We start from the raw sequence: 22,881 nt of genomic DNA, 5'->3' as shown, positions 1-22,881 counted from the left end.
TCTTAGTCTGCACCATTTCTGGACACTGGTCTGTGGTACATCCTTCTCCTGTGTGCATGGTCCTTGAGCGTCCTTCAGCTTAGCCTCAGCATCCAGCTGAAGAGAAATCAAATTTGTTTTCTTCAGATACTTCAGAAATGAAGCCATGACTCCCATCAAGGGCTGGAATTTTATAACTGCAGACACCCCACCGTGCATGAAAAATACAGGTGCATAATCTACATGTGCAATTACACCAACTGTGCACAGTTGTGACAACTGCAGGTATAAACAGCCAGGGAGATGTCTAAATCAATTTTTGTGCCCACAGTTGCTTTGACTGCACATCCACATGTGGGAATGAGAAATGCGGTTGCATGTGTGAAATTATCAATATTCAGGGTCTAATTAGCTCCATTTGCAAGTTAAAAGATGATTTTACAAAACTCTGCCTGGGTCTGAAAATCCAGCTGGGTCCTTTATTCCATCATGGCCAGTAACAAAGGTTCTATGATTGGAATGTGGTGATAGTGCAGGTGATGCTATATGAGGCCAATAGAATCCAGCTCACTCTCCACCACTGAACCACGGTGGCTCTCAGCCTTTGACTACTGGAGAGTCATCTACTGGGGTAGCGAAGAGTCATCAGATAGATGAGTCACAGTGCTTACGTCGTGAACGTTCATCAAGAGGTGGTGACATTGCGTCGTGATATGATGTCACCACATATACTGATGCAATGTGAGAATGTCGAGGGTCTAATGCAGTGGTGCCCAAACTTTTCCTGTCACACCACCTCTTACCAGTAATGGAAGCTGTCTGCACCCCCACACCATTACCGCACAGTTACTCAGCAGAGGAGTTTGGGTTGAAGGCAGAGCTGGAGGCTGAACAGGGTATTGGGGAGGAGCTGGGGCTGGAGGCAGAGCTGGGCTGGGAGTGGACCAGAGGGAAGAGTTGAGCTGGGCTGGACGTAGAGAGGGAATGAGGGCAGAGGTGGGCTGGAGGCAGAAATGGGATAGGGGCAGAGTGGAGCTGGGACTGGAGCTGTGCTGGGGCAGAGCAGGGACCACTGGTCTAATGCCTTTCTTTCCTTTCTGTTCAGTGGGCATGGCAGCCTCCGACTCTGTGCAGTTCTGGTCTCCCAAGTTTAAGAAGGATGAATTCAAACTGGAACAGGTTCAGAGACGGGCTACTAGGATGATCCGAGGAATGGAAAACCTGCCTTATGAAACGGGACTCAAAGAGCTTGGCTTGTTTAGCCTAGCCAAAAGAAGGCTGCGGGGGGATATGCTTGCTCTTTATAAATATATCAGGGGGATTAACATTAGGAGGGAGAGGAATTATTTAAGCTTAGTACCAACGTAGACACAAGAACAAATGGGTACAAAACTGCACATTAGGAAGTTTTAGACGTGAAATTAGATGAAGGTTTCTACACATTAAGAGGGAGTGAAGTTCTGGAATAGCCTTCCAAGGGAGTGGTGGGGCAAAAGACATATTGGCTTTAAGACTAGCTGATAAGTTTATGGAGGGACGGTATGATAGGATGAGTTTAATTTGGTAACTGATCTTGATTATCAGCAGATAGTCTGCCCAATGGTCGGTGTGGGTTATTGGATGGATGGGATCTGAAGTTACTGCAGAGAACTCTTCCTGAGTGCTCGCTGGTAGTCTTGCCCACATGCTCAGGGTTTAGCTGATCGCCATATGAGGTCGGGAAGGAATTTTCCTCCAGTCAGATTGGCAGAGGCCCTGGAGGTTTTTTGCCTTCCTCTGCAGCATGGGGCATGGGTCACTTGCTGGTGGATTCTCTGCAGCTTGAGGTCTTCAAACCATAATTTGAAGACTTCAGTAACTCGGACATGGGTTAGGGGTTTGTTATAGAAGTGAATGGGTGGGGTTCTGTGGCCTGCTTTGTGCAGGAGCTCAGACTAGATGATCATATTGGTCCCTTCTGACCTATGAGTCTATGAGTCTATGAGGTCAATGGAGATGTAGAGATCCCAGAATACAGCTCAAGAGACATGAATTGGCCACTGGTGCTGTGAGGGGTCTCCAGGGCTAAGAGGCCGAAAAGTGTGTTTGTATTAGAATCAGCCTATAACGACTAGGAGGCACTCCGGGCTCAGAGCCATTGAATAAAAACAGCCACTTTTACAGTCACATTTCTGACCTTACTGGCGCTTTAAAGGAAAGCCCAGAGTTTAATGCCTAGGAGGGTGAGTGGGTCTGCTTGGAAATCACTACATCTTCGGATACGTGCCTGAGATGAGCAGATTCTGGAAAGTTTTGTGTCCGTTGCCTCTACCTCTCTTAGTGAGACAGGTCCCAGGAGCAGAAACCCAATGGAAGGGCTAATTAATTATCCATAGTAATATCCAATGCAATTTTACAGCTGTTGATGGTATTGAAAAATGATTATTGTATGGACTGTGTCTGATTTCTGTGGTCCTGGCCTGTCTCGTTCCTAAATTAATACCTGTGAATAGAGAGCAGGACAGAGCCAGCACCCCACCAGCAGGCCCCCATCCCATGGCTAAAGAATGGGTCACACTTCACAGTCAGGGTCAATACCTTGTGGAGGGTTAACAAAGTATTCATAGACCTTGGACTAAAAGGTTGACCAATTGTTAGCGTCCAACAGGTCAGTAGATTGCTAATGACCATGGCTTAAAACCTTCTGTGTAGAAAACACCGTCTAATGATGTGCTTATAACCACCTATATAACACATAATACTCAGATCTGCAACATAATTCTGACATCTATCAATCCTTTGTTTACAAACCATGTATAAATGTACCCTTAGTATAAAGTGTACCCAAAGAAAACATATTCTATCCATCCCCTTTCTAATGCACCAATGACTGTGGAATCTGGGCATCAGAGATCCTCAGATATAGGCATTTCTACTATGTTCATCACTGTGTTAGCTGAGTGTTTATAATTACAGAAATGCAGGGCTGGAAGGGACCTCAAGAGGTCATCTAATGCATTCCCCTGAACTGAGGCAGGATTAAATATACCTAGACCATCCCTGACTGGTGTTTGTCTAGCCTGGTCTTAAAAACATCCAAGGATTGGAAGTCCACAAAAACTCCCCATAATCTTATAGATTATGAATATTGTTGACTATATCTGACCCTCTAAGGGTTAAAATATGGAATGGTCCAATTAGGAACCTTCAAGGAGAAGTTTTCTCCCCTCCAACTCTTAAAGGACCAGCTGTAGTTATTTCCCAGGAAAACTGCTGGGGCATCCCAGACTCTCTTCAGTAAATGGAGGCAGGATGCTCTTCCTCTCTCTTGCTCCCATGTACACCTTGTAACCTCATCCATTCCTTCTTTCCCCCTTCGATCTAGGTGGCCAACCTGCTGCGACTCTTCCAGATTCCGCAGATCAGCTATGCCTCCACCAGCGCTAAGCTCAGTGACAAGTCTCGCTACGACTACTTTGCCCGCACCGTCCCACCAGACTTCTACCAGGCCAAGGCCATGGCCGAGATCCTGCGCTTCTTTAACTGGACCTACGTCTCCACAGTAGCCTCAGAGGGTGACTACGGTGAGACGGGTATTGAGGCCTTTGAGCTGGAAGCCCGGGCCCGCAACATCTGCATCGCCACCTCCGAGAAGGTGGGGCGCTCCATGAACAAGAAGACCTTTGAAGGAGTGATCAAGGCCCTCCTGCAGAAGCCCAGCGCTAGGGTGGTGGTGCTGTTCACCCGCAGCGAAGATGCCCGAGAGCTGCTGGCGGCTGCACAGAGAATCAGTGTTTCCTTCACATGGGTGGCCAGCGATGGCTGGGGTGCCCTGGAGAGCGTGGTGGCGGGAAGCGAGTTGGTGGCAGAGGGGGCCATCACCATTGAACTGGCAGCCTACCCCATCCAGGAGTTTGCCATCTATTTCCGAAACCTTAACCCCTACAACAACAGCCGGAACCCCTGGTTCCGGGAGTTCTGGGAGCACAAGTTCCAGTGCAGCTTCCACACCCAGGACTGCAGCCAGCACTCGCTGAAGACAGGCAAGTTTGAGCAGGAGTCCAAGATCATGTTTGTAGTCAATGCTGTTTACGCCATGGCCCACTCCCTCCATAACATGCACCAGGCATTGTGCCCCAATGCCACCAAGCTGTGTGACTCCATGAAGCCGGTTAATGGCAAGAGGTTCTACAAGGACTTCATGCTCAATGTCAAGTTTGATGGTAAGCCCAGGGCATCAATAGGGATTGGTGGCTGAACTGAAGGGGTTGGGATGGAATGGACAAGGGAAATCAGAGGGTTTAACTAGGAGTACTCAAAGCCTGGGAATTTCAACTGGTCACATCTGAGCCAGACATGCCAAACTTGCTGAGGGCACTAGGTCTGTGATTCTTCACATGATGATGTCCTTGCCCAGAGTCCTTTGGCCCAGGAGTTCATACTCTTTTCCTGCCTCTTGATGACGGACTCTGCCAGGCTGGTGGCATGAAACCGCTGCATCAGGTGTCATGATAACATTGCATCACGACACAAACATTGTTGCACAAGGGCCTAGTTAGGGTCTCAGGTTTCAGACTGGTTGAACATTGCGGTTGAACATTGTGTTGGGTTCAGCGTCTTCTAATTTTCTGGAGAATGACTTACTAACCGGTAGGGTTGTGAGACCATTTCCTTCAGCAGACTATCAGCTTCCCAGGCACCCTGGGCCAGTGCCACTTCCATTATTCCTTTCATAACCTATGAGTTTTTAATATTCAGCATCAAAATATTTGTAATAGCTGATCACATATTTTCCTACCAGCTCTGCTGTTCCTCTTGGACTTCTGTCTAAACAATCAGTTCCAATGGCAGTTCTGCGAGGCCAGGTGAGCCTGGAGAATTGGCCAGTCACATCTCTTCTTCCTTAGATTCAGCATTCTTGTCGGGGCAGAGCAGTCAGATATAAGTCAAAGCAATTTAAAACCGTTCAGAGGCTTTATTCTGACGAGACTACATTGCACTGGCCTCACGTACGATGGATTCTTACCCCTGGTGTATCATTTGTAGGAGACTCTGGAACACTGGTTTAAGATGCCACAGAAACAATGAGGACTCAGTATATTCCAGGTTGCATCCTTTTCCTTTGCGTTCTGGGTTTTATTCAGTCTCAGGCAGCTAGGAGAAAGTGGTGCTCTCTACAGGACTGACCTGCTCCTGAGATGGGCATTATACTGGCACACTGTGAAGACCTGCGCTTGCTGGATGGAGGAGCCATCCAAAGTGTTCTCCTCCAGGCCAAGCTCATTAGACACCTGGGAGGATGATTATCAATCTATCTATTATCCAGCCTCCATCACTGTCAGATCTGGCAGCATACAATCCTTACCATAGCTATCCTGACCACATCCTGGTGAGATAAGGAGGAGCCCATGTGTGATGGGTTCGGTCACAGAAACCCCTTGGGACTGTCACCTGATGTGCTGAAATTACTTCTGAGATCATTTCCCCTGCCAGCTTGGGACTTCCAGAACCCTGCCTTGTTGAGCCAGACCCACTAGCCTGCTGCAACACAGACTCAGGGTTCTGGTCCATGCCCCCAAAGCTGAAGACTTAACTGAAAACAGCTTAGCAGGTTACCTGTCTCCAGCACCCAGGCACCCAGTTCCCAATGGGATCCAAACCCCAAGTAAATCCATTTTACTCTGAGTAAAGCTTATACAGGGTAAATTCGTAAATTGTTCACCCTCTATATCACTGATAGAGAGAGATGCACAGCTGTTTGCTCCCACAGGTATTAATCACTTACTCTGTGTTTATTAATAAACAAAAGTGATTTTATTAAATATAAAAAGTAGGATTTAAGTGGTTTCAAGTAATAACAGACAGAACAAAGTAAGTTACCAAGCAAAATAAAGCAAAAGCAAGCAAGTCTAAGCCTAATACATTAAGAAACTGAATACAGATAATAGGTCACCCTCAGAGATGTTCCAATAAGCTTCTTTCACAGACTAGACTCCTTCCTAGAATCCTTTCCCCAGGTACAGTCCTTGTTAGTTCCAGCAGACATCCCAGGTGGTAAGCAGGGGTTTTCTCATGACTGGTAGTCCCTTATGTCCTGCTCCACCCCTTTTTATCACTTTAACACAAGGCGGGAATCTTTTGTCTTTGCTTGTCCTCATTCCCGCCTCATCAATGGAAGAGTACAAGGATTAAAATGGATTCCAGTATTATGTGACACGGTCACATGTCACTGTAAGAGCTCTAGTCTCCATTCTTCCTGGGTTGTTCCATGCGTACACAGGAAGGTTTGCAGGTAAATAAACCATTTACAACTAATTGTCTGGGTCAATGGGAGCCATCAAGATTTTAAACCATCATTAATGGCCCACACTTTGCATAATTACAATAGGACCTCAAAGTTATCCTTCATTTTTCTAGCTTCAGATACAAGAATGATACATGCATACAAATAGGAGGAATATATTCAGTAGGTTATAACCTTTGTTATGATGCCTTACAAGACACCTTTTGCACAAAGTGTATTCCAGTTACATCATATTCACATTGTGATACAGGAGGGCCAGGGAGCAGTGGTGGAGGGGAAATATATAGGGTCTAGGCTAATTAAGGCGTGGTTTCCTGTAGACTAGGGAGGGTTGCTACAGGCTAATTGAAGCACCTGTAGTCAGTTAAGGCCCTGTCAGGAACCTAATGAAACCCCTGCTTCAGTCAGAGGAGAAGAAGGAATGAGAGAGGACTGAAGCTTGGAGGTGTGTTGTGAGATTTGAAAGACCAGAGAACCAAAGTAAGGGGGACCCTGCCCCAACAGGGCATGAAGACTCCCTCCTCCAGCATCTAAGGACCGAGAGTGACCCCACCTAAGCGGGAAGAAGATAAGAAACCCGCAGGGGCTGGGACTCTGAGTAAGGCACAAACCCAGACCCCTTCCCCACTTCCCTCCTCTACCACCTCCCCAGGCCACTAGCGGGGCCTTTGGCACCCAAGAGCAGGGGGAAGGGGTGGCATCTTAGCCCTCCCTCCCCCCTCAAGAAAAGCATGGAACCCACCATCTGAACATCGGTCATCTTGTCACAACATTCGTAAGCATATTTCCATAAAGCATATGGAGTGCAACACCACCCCATGCATCTCTGTGTAGTCCTGAGGGTCCTAGGCATGGCTGGAGGTTGGCATGTCAGCCACTAGTTGTCCTGAGTTCATTCTCAAGACACATTGCTCCATGTAGGCTTCCATGCGTGTCCAGGGGCCAGTTCTCAGGTATACTGGTGTGGGCAGCAATAGCTCCCTGAGTCCACCCCCTCTCCAGTGAGAGCAGAGCTGGATACATCAGCCCTGCTCCCAGCCCCGGCATTGGGGGCAGGCTGGAGGCAGATCAGGGGCATGGCTGGTCTCTGCTTCCCAGGGCCCAGTCTGGTGTCAGTGGAGCTGCTGTCCACCATAACTAGGTCACAGTTCCCCTCTCAGAAATCTTTTGAAGAGTAAAGGGAACCGGCTTGCCAGAAAACCTATGTATGCTTCATCTCCCAGCTTGGCAATCAAGAGACCACATAGCAGGAGAGAGATTGCGGACTTACCTATATTTGATTTCATATATAAGCAGCCTTAGGCTGTCAGGCTCATGTCGGGGAAGTTAGTGCTGCTCAGAAAAATGTACTGTATTATCGGTCTCCTTGGGGAGGAATCTCATGGAGATAAATGTAGTATTTTCATGTGACATGTTTAATAACAACCTGAGATAATAGCAAGTTGAAAGGATGTACTTAAGTGAAAAGGAATATGCATGTTATTGTTAGGTACTACAACGTTATAAAGGGGTGAATATAAAACCAAGGCATGTGGCGTGGGGGGAAAGCTGTTGAATATTTGCTCAAATCTGAAAGTGAATTTGGATTCATGTGTGTTTGTGACCCTTTTGTGTCCCCATTCTGGTAACATCTGAGTGCTCCTTTACTAGTACAAATAAGGCGAGCAAATTTTAGCTTGAAGGCTGGAGCAGTCACTGAAAACAAATTCCAGGTGGTATATTCAGTTGTAAAATTAACAATGTGCAATTCACACTGTCTTTGGCTAACAAGTCATGTGGCGTAGTATATGTTCCCTGACTGGACAGTTTATGTAACTGACCAACAGAGCATAGATTGTGAATATTCAAATGTTCGCAGTGTAACGTCCAAATGTAGCTTTAGTTACAGACTCATAAATTAGCAGCATAACTTTACAAATTGAACATTACAGATTACATTGTTGCATTTGTAAATTGTGCAACCTGCAGGCTAAGAACTATTTGCTGAAGGAAAATTGTGAATGGTTCTGAAAATATATAGCTTTGATAATGTTGGGATTTGTTTGTGGACTGAAAAAGAAGTCAATTTTTTTTTAAGAGATTAGTTGTTGTGAATGATTTGTTCAGCTCAAATCAGAAGCACCATTGCAGCTTTGCAATATGGTGGGGAAATGAGATCGTTAACTCTTGTACATTAATTAACATGTTAAACATCACTTAGCATTTAGTGTGGGCAACGGCAGAGATTTAGCTGGTTGAGAATATTGTATGATCTAATTGTAACCCTTCTGCCAGGTGGAGCCAGCAGCAACAAGGGCTAGGTTCAGTATCTAAAGCAGGGGTTGGCAACCTTTCAGAAGTGCTGTGCCAAGTCTTCATTTATTCACTCTAATTTAAGCTTTCGCATGCCAGTAATACATTTTAATGTTTTTAGAAGGTCTTTTTCTACAAGTCTATATTATATAACTAAATTATTGTTGTATGTAAAGTAAATAAGGTTTTTAAAATTTTTAAGAAGCTTCATTTAAAATTAAATTAAAATGCAGATCCTCCTGGACCAGTGGCCAGGACCAGGAGAGTGTGAGTGCCACCAAAAATCAGCTTGCTTGCCTCCTTCGGCATGTGTGCCATAGGTTGCCTACCCCTGATCTAGAGGTTCCTTTTGAACAATACAGCACAAATCAGCTTGAGCCACCACCCAGTGACCTGGGACAGTTACACACCACCTCCGGGTGCCTCTAAGAGGCAATGCTTCCCCTCTCGTAAGCACAGAGTCTGAGTGTAGCAAAACTGTTTAATAAAAGGAGGGAATTAACTCAGCATTAATTTGGGAAAACACTGCAACTAGGGCTCATAAACACAAACCTTGAGCAAAAGACTCACCCCCAAAGTAAGCTGGGCAGTGTCTTTTTCCCATCGGGGTCTTGAGTCAAGCAACCCAAGAGTCCCTTTAACGTTCCTGTCCCTTCTCTGTACCTCACTCACAGTTGCTGTCCTTGGCCAGTGCAGCCCCAGAGTTCAGAGGTTCATCTGCAGAGTCCACCTCCCACCCTGTGTGGAAGGCAAGGAGGGGTAAGGATGCACCTTATGTGCTGCACTTCTCGGGCAACTGCGGGGCTCTGCTCTGGCTCTCTCTAGTAGCTTCTCTGCTGGCTGCTTGCCCTGCCTCTCCACCAGCCACCTTGCCTGCCACCCTACTAGCTTCTTGCCTCTCCTCTCTGCCAGCTGCCCACTTGCCAAGTTATCTTCAGCCCCCTAGCCTCCCCACACAGCCCAGCTCACAGTGATTTCAGCTGTTAATGGGGGAGCCTCACTGCTAGTGCACACTTGGTAGTCTCTTGCAATAGAGACACTGTCTCTATTAGTCTAATACCTAGGTATCAGTGATTTTTCAGTTATGCGGTGTGTGAGGCTCTCACTTGAATCTAAATTAGCTCTTTTACCCACACCACCAGGCATCATGCATGCTGTTCACTGGCCTTTAGAACCCATGTCCCCTGCCTAGCAAATGCTGTTCAGTTGAGGGTGAGTCCCTCCATTGAAGTATTATGCCAGGTACAGTTCTGCTGCCCCCAGTGCACACAACAAGTATAACAACCCTTCATTACTCCTGCCCCAATAACAAGGAGACTGGGGATCCAACACCAGCCATAAGTGATCATTTGGGCAAACAGTCTCATCATACTGAGCACCTAGGCAGGGTGGGTGTGTCCATGCAAAAGAGATCAGCTTCTGAAGTCTTTTTCCACAGCTCACTACTAGATGTCAGGCAGGGGAGAGCTCATCCAGACTCTGCTTGCATCATTAATGCCTTCTAAAATGTTGGTCAAGGCAAATCAAGTTGTTCTTTAGCACACCCAAAAGTGAGATTGGGCTCCCTCATAGGCAACATCTGCACTTGGAGCTAGGGGTCTGAGTCCCCCCGACTTATGCTAGCACTGATCAAGGTAGTGCACTAAAAATACAAGGGAAGCCATGGTAGCATATGCAGTGGTGAGCGGTAGCATGGGTTAAGTTGCTGCCTGGCTGCTGTTGGTATGTACTCGGGGTAGCTAGCCCAGTGCAACTGTTTGCTGCTGCCCATGCCACCATGCTGTGCTTGTATTTTTAGCACACTAGCTCACTAAGGGCTGCCATGAGTATATGCACGCAAGCTGCGAATCACACTGCCAGCGCCCAGTGCAGATGTAGCCACAGTCCCTATGGGGACCTACTAACTCATGTTAAAACTATGCACTGACTTATCTTCACTAGGATCTTACCTCCTATTAGTGACAACATGAGGTACTAAGGACACACCTTTTATGCCAGTGAAGATGCACCCTCAAGTTTCCCTCTCCTCATTAACTCACCCATGTAGCACATGCTAAAGTGCTACTCTCTTTTTCTTGCCTCAGGGTTTGGAAGATGTTAATTAGGGTAGGTCTGCGTGGCAATCACAGGATGTGACAGACAGCCCTGAGCTAGCTTTGCTCTAGCTAGTTGGAGTATCGGGAACAGTGAGTCTGGATAACATGAGCTAACAGCACTCCTTTAAATCCTAGTCTAAACATGCCCCCTGAGGGAGGATGGACAAAACGTGCCGTGTTCCAATCTGAGCACGAAACCCACTGGAAAAAAGCCCAACTTTCCTGTACATTGAATCTCTCATCCTTTTCCTCCTCACCCAGCTCCATTCAGGCCAGCAGACACCAAAGGCATTGTTCGATTTGACCGCTATGGTGATGGAATCGGTCGTTACAATATCTTCAACTACCACAGAGCGGATGGGAGATATAGATACCAGAAGGTGGGCTACTGGGCAGAAGGGCTTACCCTGAATACCACCCTCATCCCCTGGGCAAAGACCTCTGTTCCCGTGTCCCAGTGCAGTGACCCCTGCAAGAAGAATGAAATGAAGAGCATGCAGCCAGGGGACATGTGCTGCTGGATATGCATCACATGCCAGCCTTACGAATACCTGCTGGATGAATTCACCTGCATGGACTGTGGTCTAGGATACTGGCCCAATGATACCCTAAATGGCTGCTATGAGCTACCACAGGAGTACATCCGCTGGAAAGACGTCTGGGCCATTGGGCCAGTTACGATATCTTGCTTGGGTTTCCTCTCCACTCTCTTTGTCTTTGGAGTCTTCATTAAGAACAATGACACTCCCATTGTGAAGGCCTCAGGCCGCGAACTCTGCTACATCCTCCTCACTGGGGTCCTGATGTGCTACAGCATGACTTTCATCTTCATTGCAAAGCCCTCCACCGAGGTCTGCACCCTGCGGCGCTTGGGGCTGGGAACTTCCTTTGCAGTCTGCTACTCCGCCCTCTTGACCAAGACCAACCGGATTGCTCGGATCTTCAGCGGGGTGAAGGAAGGGATCCAGCGCCCACGCTTCATAAGCCCCACCTCACAGGTGGTCATCTGCATGGCCCTCATCTCCTGCCAGATGATCATCGTCATCATCTGGCTTATGGTGGAGACCCCTGGCACGGGGAAGGAGACAGAGTCTGACAAAAGGTACATTGTCACCCTCAAGTGCAACAACCGCGACTCCAGCATGCTCATTTCACTGACCTACAATGTACTCTTGATCATCTTGTGTACAGTCTATGCCTTCAAGACCAGGAAATGCCCTGAAAACTTCAATGAGGCCAAGTTCATTGGATTCACCATGTACACCACATGCATCATCTGGCTGGCCTTCCTGCCCATCTTCTATGTGACCTCCACTGACTACCGCGTAAGTGATCCCTGCTGAGCAGGGTAGGGAATGGGAGGCCAGCAGCGTGGCTAAGTCCACTGGATTCCAGGGCCTTCCTACTTGTTAAGTGGAGATGGAGGTAGAGGGTTGAGGGTGGGTCTTGGACACTAGAAGACCAGCCTGCAGGTAGGAAAGCTGTCTGTGCAGATGAACAGAAGGCAGCTGTTATAATTAAATTAGATCTGAGGACACTCCGGATTGTGGTTAAATGCAGCATAGCAGGTCGCTAAGGTAAAGGAAGAAGGGTGTGTGTCTCTGAGGGAGGCAAATGGGAGAACATGGCTGGTAGGCATAATACAGGCAAATTCTGTGCAAGTTCCTTGCTATTCCTGTCCCGGGCCTCCATACCTGCCTGCCAATACATCTTGATCCTGATCTGCCCGCTCCCTGCTATTATAGCCTGGGGCCCCACACACAACCCTGTCAATGCCCCTCCAGACTGCCCTGCTATCCCCCACCCCCGATGCCAATGGTGGTTGGCCTTGAGTGGGGCACAAAGAGGATTCAGGAACCAAACCAAGACCAACACATTGGTTCTCTCTTTATTCGTTCATCTAAATGCTCATTAACCAGAGTCCTCAATCAAGGAGGCTCATTTTTCCAGCAGAAATTGCAAACCAGAAATCTAGAGGCCATAAAAGCATGTCTGGGGAGGCTGTGCCAGACTTAGGCACCAAGTGACACCTTGCAGAGCGAGGGGCCCTCAATGTCTGAGACACCCACATCTCCTAGCCCAATTCCCCCTCTCTGGCAGCTCTGCAAATTCAAAGGCTGAGCCAGTGGTGAAACACAGTGCTAGTCCCGCTCCTAGAATGGATTCTGCCTGAGAAGGGGAATGTGTCTAACCCCATTACTGATCACTGGGCTCATTGCTGTAGTCTCTGACCTACAGGAGCTGGCAGTCCTGGAAAATGCTGAGGAAATGTATTTGCTCTTGTATTTCTGTAGACAACCAGCAGCACCTAGTGGCAGCTGAGATGAACATTAGAGAGTTGTATAGTGCCTACCGGGGTCCTGTCTGTCACTAGCCACTCTTCCATTGAGAACAGTTTAGTGAAGTACATTGGAGAAACACTTTATAATGCTGTTGGATGGCAGGGTGATCTAATGTGCAGAGCAAGCAGCAGGGAGGCGGGAGACCTGGCTTCTGATCCAAATCATTTCTCCTGTCTGTAGGAGTGGGGTAATGATACTGGCTTATCTTGATGGGGTGGGAGGTAAGCAGGGAAGCTTTTTGATAGACAGCATAACCAGCAATGTCTATCGCTAAGGTTGTCTGACTCCTTCCGTTATAAGACCCTGCTTTCAGTTACTTCAACTTTGCTAAACTTTAGCTTGCCAGGATGAAATTTTCCATGCTGGGCATCTGCCTCAGGCTGATCTTTTTTTTTTTTTTTTTGGAAAGTTGTAGCAAAAAGGCTTCAGATGTTTCCACGAATGAGATGAGGAAAGATGGGTTGGCTTTGCTCTTGTTTAAAAAATATCCACACATACATTTTGCTCGGAAGTATAGCGCCTCCATATGTTGATACAGGGACTTGAAATGGGGCAGGGAGGAGGAGAACTCAGACCACCTTGAATGCAGAAGGGTGACAAGTGGGGCCTGTGGGGAGAAGGGGTTGGCGAGGGGGGGAAGCTGGGATGTGACACCAAGGAGAGGTGAGGGGGACCAGAACATGGAGCTGAGCAGGGGAAGCTGGGATTGGGATGAAGAGTCAAGGGTGAGGCAGGAGGAAACTGAGGCTGAGATGTTGTGCTCTGGGGGTGTGATAGAGACAGTTACTCCATTAGCTCAAGAGTCGGAGGTCTGTGCAGTGAATCTAAAAGCTTCAGCCCTGCTGGTGATCCACCTGGGTGTCAATATGATTCCATATGAAGGAAAAAAAAATTCAGTTGGCTTTTTAAGAACACAAAAAGCCAAGTTAAAAGAACATTACGGTTGCAAAGTCAAACACTCAGAAGTTAGGACATGCTAAGTTTGCCTATGCAACTGTAATTTGGTCCGCCTGTCCGTAGGCATTTTGATACAGACTTGAATGACAAGATCACATGCTTTTTTTTCTGCAGGACCCCTTCCCCATTCAGTGCACAGGATGGACAGTGCTCAGGGAGGGAATCAGGGTCATGTGATTAAAGTGCCTGTTGTCTGTAGGACTCCTGCCTCATTTGTTGCAGAAATCAGAAGGAGTGTAATGAATGAAATGGGACATTAGGAAGAGAAAGGAAGGCTTTATGGTTAAAGCTGGCGAACGGTGCCATGGAGCACTGGATTCTATCCCTGCTTCTGCCACAGATTTCCTGTGTGATGCTGGGCAAATCACTTAATCCAAACTCATCACGTGATTATTACATTTTATTGGAGTCTGACTTGAGACCCTAGGGTCTGATCTGCAGGATTGCTGAGCACTCACAGCTGTGACTGAAGCCAAGGGGAGCTCAGTTCTGAACAAATGAAATGCTAAACTCTCTGAAAAAGCAGGTCCCAGACATCTCAAATTGGGCACCAAAAATGAGTGGGTACTTTTGACCTCAATCTGTCTCTGTGTCTCAGTTCCTCAGCTGTAAAATGGGGATAATAATATGCCCTCATCTCACAGGGGTGCTTGATGATAAATTCAGTAATATTTGTGCATCACTCAGATATTATAGTGAGGAGACCCACAGAAAAGCCCGTGCGGAAATGAACAGGGTTTGGATAGTGTGTGCAGTAACTGAGAGTTGGGCCACACATCGAGCAATGAGGATAAAACAAAACATTGCCTAACTGCTCATTCATTGAGCACCATCTGTCTTGTGCCCTCAATGAGAAAAAAATAGTATGTGAGCATGTAATTAGAGCCTATCATAATGCGTACGGGGGTTGAACTAAGGTTGCCCAGGCAACATCAATTTTGGCATGTCCCAACTTTCCAGCGCTTGACTTTGCAGTTTTTCTGATGTAATATAATGTTAATTTCAGTGACATTTAGTGCCGGCAGCAATAAAAACCCTCCCTCTGCAGCAAGTAGTCTTTAATCTGGCCTGGGCTTAGCATACATGCCATAACAGTGAGAACAAAGGAGATAGGTTAAAACTGATGAACAGATGATGGGCTGAGAAATATGTTTCTGAGATGACTTAGGGGCTGCTTCTGCTTGCCCTCACACCAGCTTCTTCTGTGTGTAACCTCTCCAGAGCAGGGAGCGCCCTCCTTCCATGTTTGCAAAGCCCCAGGCGGGCAGGACTTTAAAGACTTGTCTTGGGTTGTGGCACTTTGGGGAAGGGTCCATGTTTTTGTTGCATGTTTGTACACAGTGGGGTCCTATGGCTGGGGGTCCTCAGTGCTGCTGCAGTACAGACCAATAATAACAATAATTGTTTTACATTGGTGTAACACCGTTGGCTTCTTGTGTACACAAGTGAAAGCAGGAAATCACAGTGGAAATCAGAATCAGGGAAATCAGAATCATGCCCTTAAAATCCAACCTGCCATCTCTGGAAATCCTGGCCTAAGTTGCACTGATTATTCACCCTGGAACAGAATGACATTCCTGCTTCTGGAATAACAATTGATCTATGGTAGCCTTCCCATTAGTGTGACCAGATAGCAAGTGTGAAAAATCGGGATGGGGGTGGGGGTAATAGGAGACTATATAAGAAAAAGCCCCAAAAATCATGACTGTCCCTATAAAATCGGGAAATCTGGTCACCCTACTTCTGCTCTCTCCCGTATCTGTGGGTGACCTGAAAGGCCCTGCCTTAGCTCTTCTGCTCCCCCAAATATATTTGAGTATGATGATTCCTGCTCTCCAGTTGATTTCAGCAGAGTAACTCTGGGGGAGAGGCAGACCCTCTGCTTTTACGTTACGTTATCCGTGGTGTCAACTGGCACCTCTACGGCCACGTTGACCTGAGTGGAAATGGATGTTTTCCAGTCATGTCTGCACCATTCAACGCCCCTGGCAGATACTTGAAGCTGGTTGTGCTGTAGCTTTGGGGTTCTAGTGTTATGGAGGGACTCAGTTCTGCCCCTCCCTCCCCGAGAGCTCACCTTGAGTGGTTTCTGCTCCGCTGTTTGCATTGGGATAAAGCAATACTGTGGGCCAATCATGGGGCTGGAATCAGGCCTTTGGTAATTAGCACTAACAACATTGCTTAGGAATGTGTAAGGAGTAATTGCACAGCCCTGGCTTTCAGATCCTCACTTAGCTCCCTGCTACCCAAAGGCTGCCAATGGTGCTTATGGCTGTGCTGCCTGACCGTCTTCTGGAGAGAGGTTGAACTTTGGACTCAGCTGTTGGGAGCTGCTAAACTTCTCGGTATGGCCATGACTCTGCTGCTACTGGAGACCATGCAGGACTCCTCCTTAGTTTAGCATCAGTCCTGCAGAGCTGAGGTACTCAGGGCTGGAGCACCAGAGTTAGCTGCACCCCCCAACCCCATTTTATGGAGGGTTGGCATGTCCCTGGATAGCTTGCTACAATCAGGGCTCTCCCATAAGCTGGGTGTCTTCACTATGGAAGGATTTGCCAGCACTATCTGGTTTCTTGGTATGGTATTACTGTGACTTAGTTGATAGAGCACCGGCTTGGGAACAGGGGCGGCTCCAGGCACCAGCATGCCAAGCACATGCTTGGGGCGGCAAGCCACTGGGGGTGCTCTGCCGGCACTGCGAGGGTGGCAGGCAGGTTGCCTTTGGTGGCATGCCTGCGGAGGGTCCGCTGGTCCCACAGCTTCGGCTGACCTCCCGCAGGCTGCCGCCGAATCTGCAGGACTGGGGACCTCCAGCATGCAAGCTGCCGGAGGCAGCCTGCCTGCCATGCTTGGGGCGGCAAAATACCTAGAGCCGCCCCTGCTTGGGAATCAAGAGACCTGGGTTCTAGTCCTGGCTCAACTCCTGGCCTGCTGGGTGACCTTGGGCAAGTCATTTCCCTATCTATGCCTCAGTTTCCAGAGGGAGGGATAGCTCAGTGGTTTGAGTTCAATCCTTGAGGGGGCATTTAGGGATCTGGGGCAAAAATCTATCTGGGGATGGGTCCTGCTTTGAGCAGGGGGTTGGACTAGATGACCTCCTGAGGTCCCTTCCAACCCTGAAATTCTATGATTCTTGTCTATGCCCGTAGAGACTCATGTAGGCAAAACGCCCACTGACGGCAGAAAGAAGCAGGAGCGCAGGTTGCATGAGGCATGTGAGATTGGGCCCGTAGTTTGGGGAATGGAGGAACCCTTGCTATGCAGAAGACTGACGTGTGGGAGCAGGAGGGGAACATTTTGTACTCGAAGGAGCAGTTAAGATTCAAAGGAGAACGCTGCAAGGTATGCTGGCTTTGGACGGCCACACCTGGAAAGCTTGAAGCTGTTCTGCTGAACACTGGAGAAGATGAGTAAGCGAGAGCCCACAGTTGAGCTTGGAACAGTCATTCACAGGCTTCGGGCTAGTGTGGAAATGAGTGATAGACGGAAGTGAATGTTGCAAAAGGTGAGGGGAGTACAGGAGCTCAGGAGGCAGCATCCCTGTGTGCACCGGGACATGTGACAAAACCCCAGGCACATTTTCAAAATGAGAAACTGACTGGACTCTGCTACGTTCTCTGACAGTGGAAAGAAATCTTTAGACAGTGGCTTGCTCAACCTCCACCCACCCAGGGGCTACAACTATCAGAGGCTAGTGCCCAGAGGACCAGATACCATGGAGAGTTCAGGAAACCTGAGGTCCCTTCTTAGATCATGTGAAGCTAAATCCTTAGCTGGGGCTCGATCCTGCAAAGTGCTGAGCTGTCTGTACATCAAGGTGCTCAACACACACTTAATAACAGTAATAATGTCGTCATCCTGGGAAGGGCCAGCTTTAGGCCAATTCCCCCAATTCCCCGGAATTGGGCCCCATGCCTAAGAGGGCCCTGCGCCTTAGGCGTCTTCTTAATTTTTTTTTACTCACCCAGCAGTGGGGCGGGGGTGTGTGTGTCCACTCTGGGTCTTCGGCAGCATTTTGGCGGCGAGGGGTCCTTTGGTGCCACGGAAGCCCTGGAGCGGACCCCCCACCGCCGAAGTGCTGCCAAAGCCTCGGACCGCCACCGGGTATTCGAATCGGGCCCCACCGTTCATAAAGCCAGCCCTGATCCTGGGGAAGGCAGTGTGGCTAGTCTTGTGCTTAAGGGCTTTGAAGGATCAACAATTTTGCATGGCTTTAAGCACTAAGCAAAATTTGGTAGATTCCTCTGAGCGCCACATGGAGTTTTGGAGCTGAAATTCAAGGTGAAACCAAAGGGTGGGTGGGGTGTGCGTGCGTGTGTGTGCGTGCATGTGTGTGTGTGTGTGTGTGTGCACATGCGTGTGTGCATGCACTCGTGTGAATGCACGCATACCACCCTCTTCTACCCAGTTCAACAGATTGCGACCAGTGGAGTTGTTTGTATGGAACTTTGCAAACCAAAATTGCTGTGTCCCCCCAGCTCTGCTGTACGGTGAGAGTATCTGTAAAGGCCTGGAGTTTGCATCTGTTTAGGATATAGACAAGAGGCTGCGTGGGGAAGTTTAGATCTGCCTCTCAGATCAGGCAACAGATTTTGATGAAGGATTTGGGTTTGTCCCTGTACAGAGATAATAGGGGCTAACCACAAAGTTGAAGCTGGATCCAAACTCCTGCAGAGTTCAGCATCAGGGCTTTGGTTCTGCCCCATTTCTTCTGGGGTGGGGATAAAATAGAAACTGTTCAAAGGAAGTTGGTGGGTGGATATCCCCTCTGAGCCTATGCTAGCTGTGCAGGGGGTTGCAGGAGGTGTAGCCAGGCACAGTGCCTTAGGGCAAGTCAGACATCAGGTGTGGCCTTTACTCAGTGGTGGGTTGGATCTCTGTGTGTGTTTTACTCTGGGCTGATGTCTCCCCTCTGCTCCCTGCAGGTGCAGACGACCACCATGTGCATCTCCGTCAGCCTTAGCGGCACCGTGGTCCTCGGCTGCCTGTTCACCCCCAAACTCCACATCATCCTCTTCCAGCCCCAGAAAAATGTCGCCAGCCACCGCGTGGCCGCCAACCGGTTCAGCGTGACTGCAGCTGGCTCCAGCCACTCGCATGGTGAGTGGCTGGCGGCCCCTCAGTGCTGCTCGCTGGCCCTGGGCACGGAGCATGGCATCTGTCCTCCTGGGATAGGAGTCCTGTTGCTGAAGGGGGGCTGAATGCTGTGGGGGATGGAAGCATGGCCAGGTGACTCTGTGCACCAGCTCCCTTTTGAGAGCTTTGTAATTCAAATGTCAATGGCCATTGAATTGAAAATGTTACAAGCCATTGAGCTGCCCCGCCCTACCCTGTAATGTCATATGCTTTCTGCTAATGCTGGCACCTTCTGCATGTTTGAGGACATGCGTGCCTCCATGACATGTAATCGCCACTGCCACCTCCCTAGGGGGGAGGGGAATCTTTGCAGGGCAGGAGGGGATGGTGGCTGGGAGGCAGGGGCAGGCACCCCCAGTTTGTGGGCAGGGTGAGAGAGGGACATGCCCCAGAGAGAGGAAGGGACAGCCCTGGGGCATGGGATCAGCAGCAGATCGTGGCCTCAGCCCCATGGCTGCACATGGGACTACAGCGCCCATTCCAGAGTGCTCTTCCAAGCCATGGGGAAGGTGGCAGGCTGCGGCAGGCGGCGATGGTCGGGCTGGGACCCAGGTCCAGCTTCTGTTCCATGATGCCTCTCTGTGTTCTTCCCCTGCCAGGGTCGGCCTCTCAGTCCGTCCCCACGGTGTGTAATGGCCGCGAAGTGGTGGACTCCACGACCTCATCCTTATGAAATGCCCTGTGGTTCCCATGGGCAAGGGCATGGTCCTCAGTGCAGACCCCTGCACGAAGGCGCAGGCCTTTTTCGTTCCCATTGGGCCTTTTGTTTCTCAAAGCTGTGCTCCCAGCCTGCTCGCTGATGCCGTCTCACTCGCTGGGCCGGCCTTCCCCAAGGAGAGGAACCGTTGCGTGAGAACTGGGTGCCAGCTTCCGCTGCCCTGCTCCCTCAGCGCCGGCCCAGAGAGACACAAACCTGCTGGAGCGGTCGTGATTGTACTGAATGGACCTGCTGGGGTGTGGAGGAACCACACCCTCTCCCTGGGGAGCCAGCGCTGAGCCAGATGGATCTCCTGGCAGATCCACCCTGTGTTACCTCTTGCTGGCCAGATTACCAGAGAGAGCAAAACCCAAGCATCTGTACCTCCCCACTTCTCTCTGCACTGGAATAGGGTCAGGGGAAAGTCCACAGATCCCCCCTGGCTGCTCCCTCTTCCCCTCCCTTCCCAAAGGAAGCAGGACCCTCCTCCCCCCGCCCCCAGCCCCCCGAAAGAGCAAATATGAAGGGGTCAAAGGTGCTATGGCTTGAAGAGAACAGACAGACCCTTCTCCAAGACTACACTGTCCTGCAGCGCTGGGAAGGAATTCAGACTGTATAAGTCGGGGGGCTCAGGGCTGCTGCTGATTTTGCAGGAAGATCCCTGGTTGGAATGTGAACCCCCTGCTCCCTCTGAGCTGTGAGAGACTCACTTTGAAATGGACATACAGGTGCTTCCACATCAGAGATTTCTGACCCCAGGAATCTGGGTTGTACCCATGATCCTCCTGCTGATGCATTACCTGATTCGGCTAGAGGGACCCTACCTGGGGGTTGCCGCATGTGCAGGACTGTAGGATTTTGTTTAGCAAGGGCAGTCAGGGACGGGCATGGTGGCTAGCCAGGGAGCAGGGATAGAGGGAGGGCCTGCAGGGCTGAGGCGTGGCACAGGAGGGCTACCCTGTCAGCACCTGGTGTGGGACACTGACAGAGGAGGGTAGCATGGGACTGAAACAACTCCAAGTGGAGAAATGATGAGGTATGAGAATGGAGGGAGAGACCTGAAAATGTAGGGCCAGCCAGATGCAGAGAGGGAGTGAAGATCTGGCAGCCTGCAGTTCTGGGGACTGACTTCAGGGGGAGCTGTGTGTCCTGTCTCGGGAGACTGGGCCTCTAGGGTGAACGAGTGCCACAACACAGAGAGCAGGGAGGAACAAAGCCTCAGCACATGCTTCAGGCCCTCTACCCGGGGGCAGGCACAGCTGCTGCTTGGGAGGGAAGGGGGGGCTCGTCCTGCTACTCCCCACTTCCACAGGGGTTTGGATTTGTGGTGTGCTGGAGTCATTGACCGTGCAGCCTGGTGTCCAAAGGTGCTCCCCACTCTCTGCCTCTACAGGTAGCAGGAAAAGGACATTCCCACTGCATTAGGCTGCCTAAGGGGCTGTTCCCCCAGAACACCCCATGCCCTTCATAAGCAGCAGGACGGGGAGGGGTCGGTCTGATTCCATGGAGGGCCAGGGTGCCTCAGATTATGCCCGTTCCTGACCCTGCCAGGAGCTGCCTGACCATGACATCACCCAGCAGCCACAGTTGCCCGAACACTGGTGCAGCAGCAAAAGCGGCAATAAACCATCCGGCTCTGTGCTTTACAGCTGCCGAACACTCTGGTAGCAAAGCTGCTCCCCTGCTTCGCTGCAGTTTTCTTGGCACCTTCATCCACCGAGAGCCAGCAGGTGACTGCAAAAGGTTCCACTCTTGCCCAGAGCTGCTCGGAGCCTTTCAAACAGCGTCATTTTGGTCCCAAAATTGCCTGTTTTCTGCGTGATGCATAAATAGGCCTGAGAGACTTTTTAAAAAAAAAAAAAAAAAAATGCTTTTTTGCCCCCCAAAATTCAAAATATCAGGTCTCAATATGTTTGTGTTTGCTGGAGAACAACTAGTGACATTCCCAGAGCCTGGAAGAGGGAAAAGCATATTCAGTGAGACTCTTTAGAACTCTTGGTTCTATTTATTGTAAATCCGCACTTAATTCTAACACCTGACACACCCCTGGAAGGAAAAGACTCTTTGTGAAAGGTTCAGCATGCCCTGGCCTTTCAATTGAGGGCTGAGAAAGCTGCCATTCAGGTTCTCCAGTCCTGCAAGGAGTTCTCCAGCAAAAGGAGGGACATCATCATAATCCTGATTACTCATCATTAATATCCCACTCGCACCTGTCGGAAGACAGGACACTGGGCTAGATGGCCCATTGGTCTGAACCAGTGTGGCCGTTCTTATATAGCTATTCCTGAGATTTGTAAGTGGAAAAAACAAGCAGGGACAAATCCTTCCAGGTTGTCTTTATGTGTCATAAAGAATCAAAACCAAAACATTAGGGCCCAGTGCAGATACAAAATATATATCCACATCTGATTCACGATCTCCAAAAATGGTTGATGGGTATCCATGGCTATGCAGGATGCTACCAAAAAAATCCCCCAATTTTAACCTTTAAAGCAGGGGTGGCCAACATATGGCTCCGGAGCCACATGTGGCTCCTCAGAAGTTAATATGCAGCTTCTTATATAGGCACCAACTCCAGGGCTGGAGCTAAAGGCCCCAAATTTCCAATGTGTCAGGGGGTGCTCACTGTTCAACCCCTGGCTCTGCCACAGGCCCTACCCCCACTCCACCCCTTCCAGCCCCCTCCCCTGAGCCTGCAGTGCCCTCGCTCCTCCCCCTCACCCCAGAGCATGGCCGGTGCAAGGATGTTTTGCGCCCTAGGCGAAACTTCGACCTTGTGCCATCCCCCACCCGCGGCCCCGCCCTGAGGCACCCCCCCCCGCAGCAACTTCCCACCCCCCGCCTCAGCTCACCCCTGAGCCATGCACGAGCACTCCGAGGACTCCGTCACTGCTTCACTTCTCCCGCCTCCCAGCCTTGTGGCACCTAATCTGATTGGTCCCATAAGCCTGGGAGGCGGGAGAAGTAAAGCAGCCACACCATGCTCGGGGAGGAGGCGGGGCAGGGGTTAGCTGGGACGGGAGTTCCTCTGCGTGCCGCCCCCGCCCTCCTTGCTGCAGGCGGCCCTGCCCCAGCTCCCTCTGCCTAAGTGCCAGTGAT

The 22,881-nt window shown here is 49.6% G+C and overlaps 1 protein-coding gene across 1 annotated transcript in view; it reads left to right on the top strand.

Annotated features, from left to right (window-relative positions):
* The window catches only part of GRM2 (glutamate metabotropic receptor 2), a 69,041-nt gene extending 48,808 nt beyond the window's left edge, over positions 1 to 20,233 (top strand). Inside the window, exons 3-6 of the mRNA XM_032791157.2 lie at positions 3,344 to 4,181; positions 10,912 to 11,975; positions 18,875 to 19,049; positions 19,685 to 20,233. Of these exons, the coding sequence (XP_032647048.1) occupies positions 3,344 to 4,181; positions 10,912 to 11,975; positions 18,875 to 19,049; positions 19,685 to 19,758 (2,151 nt within the window). The 3' untranslated portion in view covers positions 19,759 to 20,233. The remainder of the gene's footprint in view (positions 1 to 3,343; positions 4,182 to 10,911; positions 11,976 to 18,874; positions 19,050 to 19,684) is intronic.
* Positions 20,234 to 22,881: the final 2,648 nt, after the last annotated feature.

Source organism: Chelonoidis abingdonii, chromosome 16 (genome assembly GCF_003597395.2).
Source record: "Chelonoidis abingdonii isolate Lonesome George chromosome 16, CheloAbing_2.0, whole genome shotgun sequence".
NCBI classification, from domain to species: Eukaryota; Metazoa; Chordata; order Testudines; family Testudinidae; genus Chelonoidis; species Chelonoidis abingdonii.
This window is presented reverse-complemented; position numbering and strand designations above follow the sequence as displayed.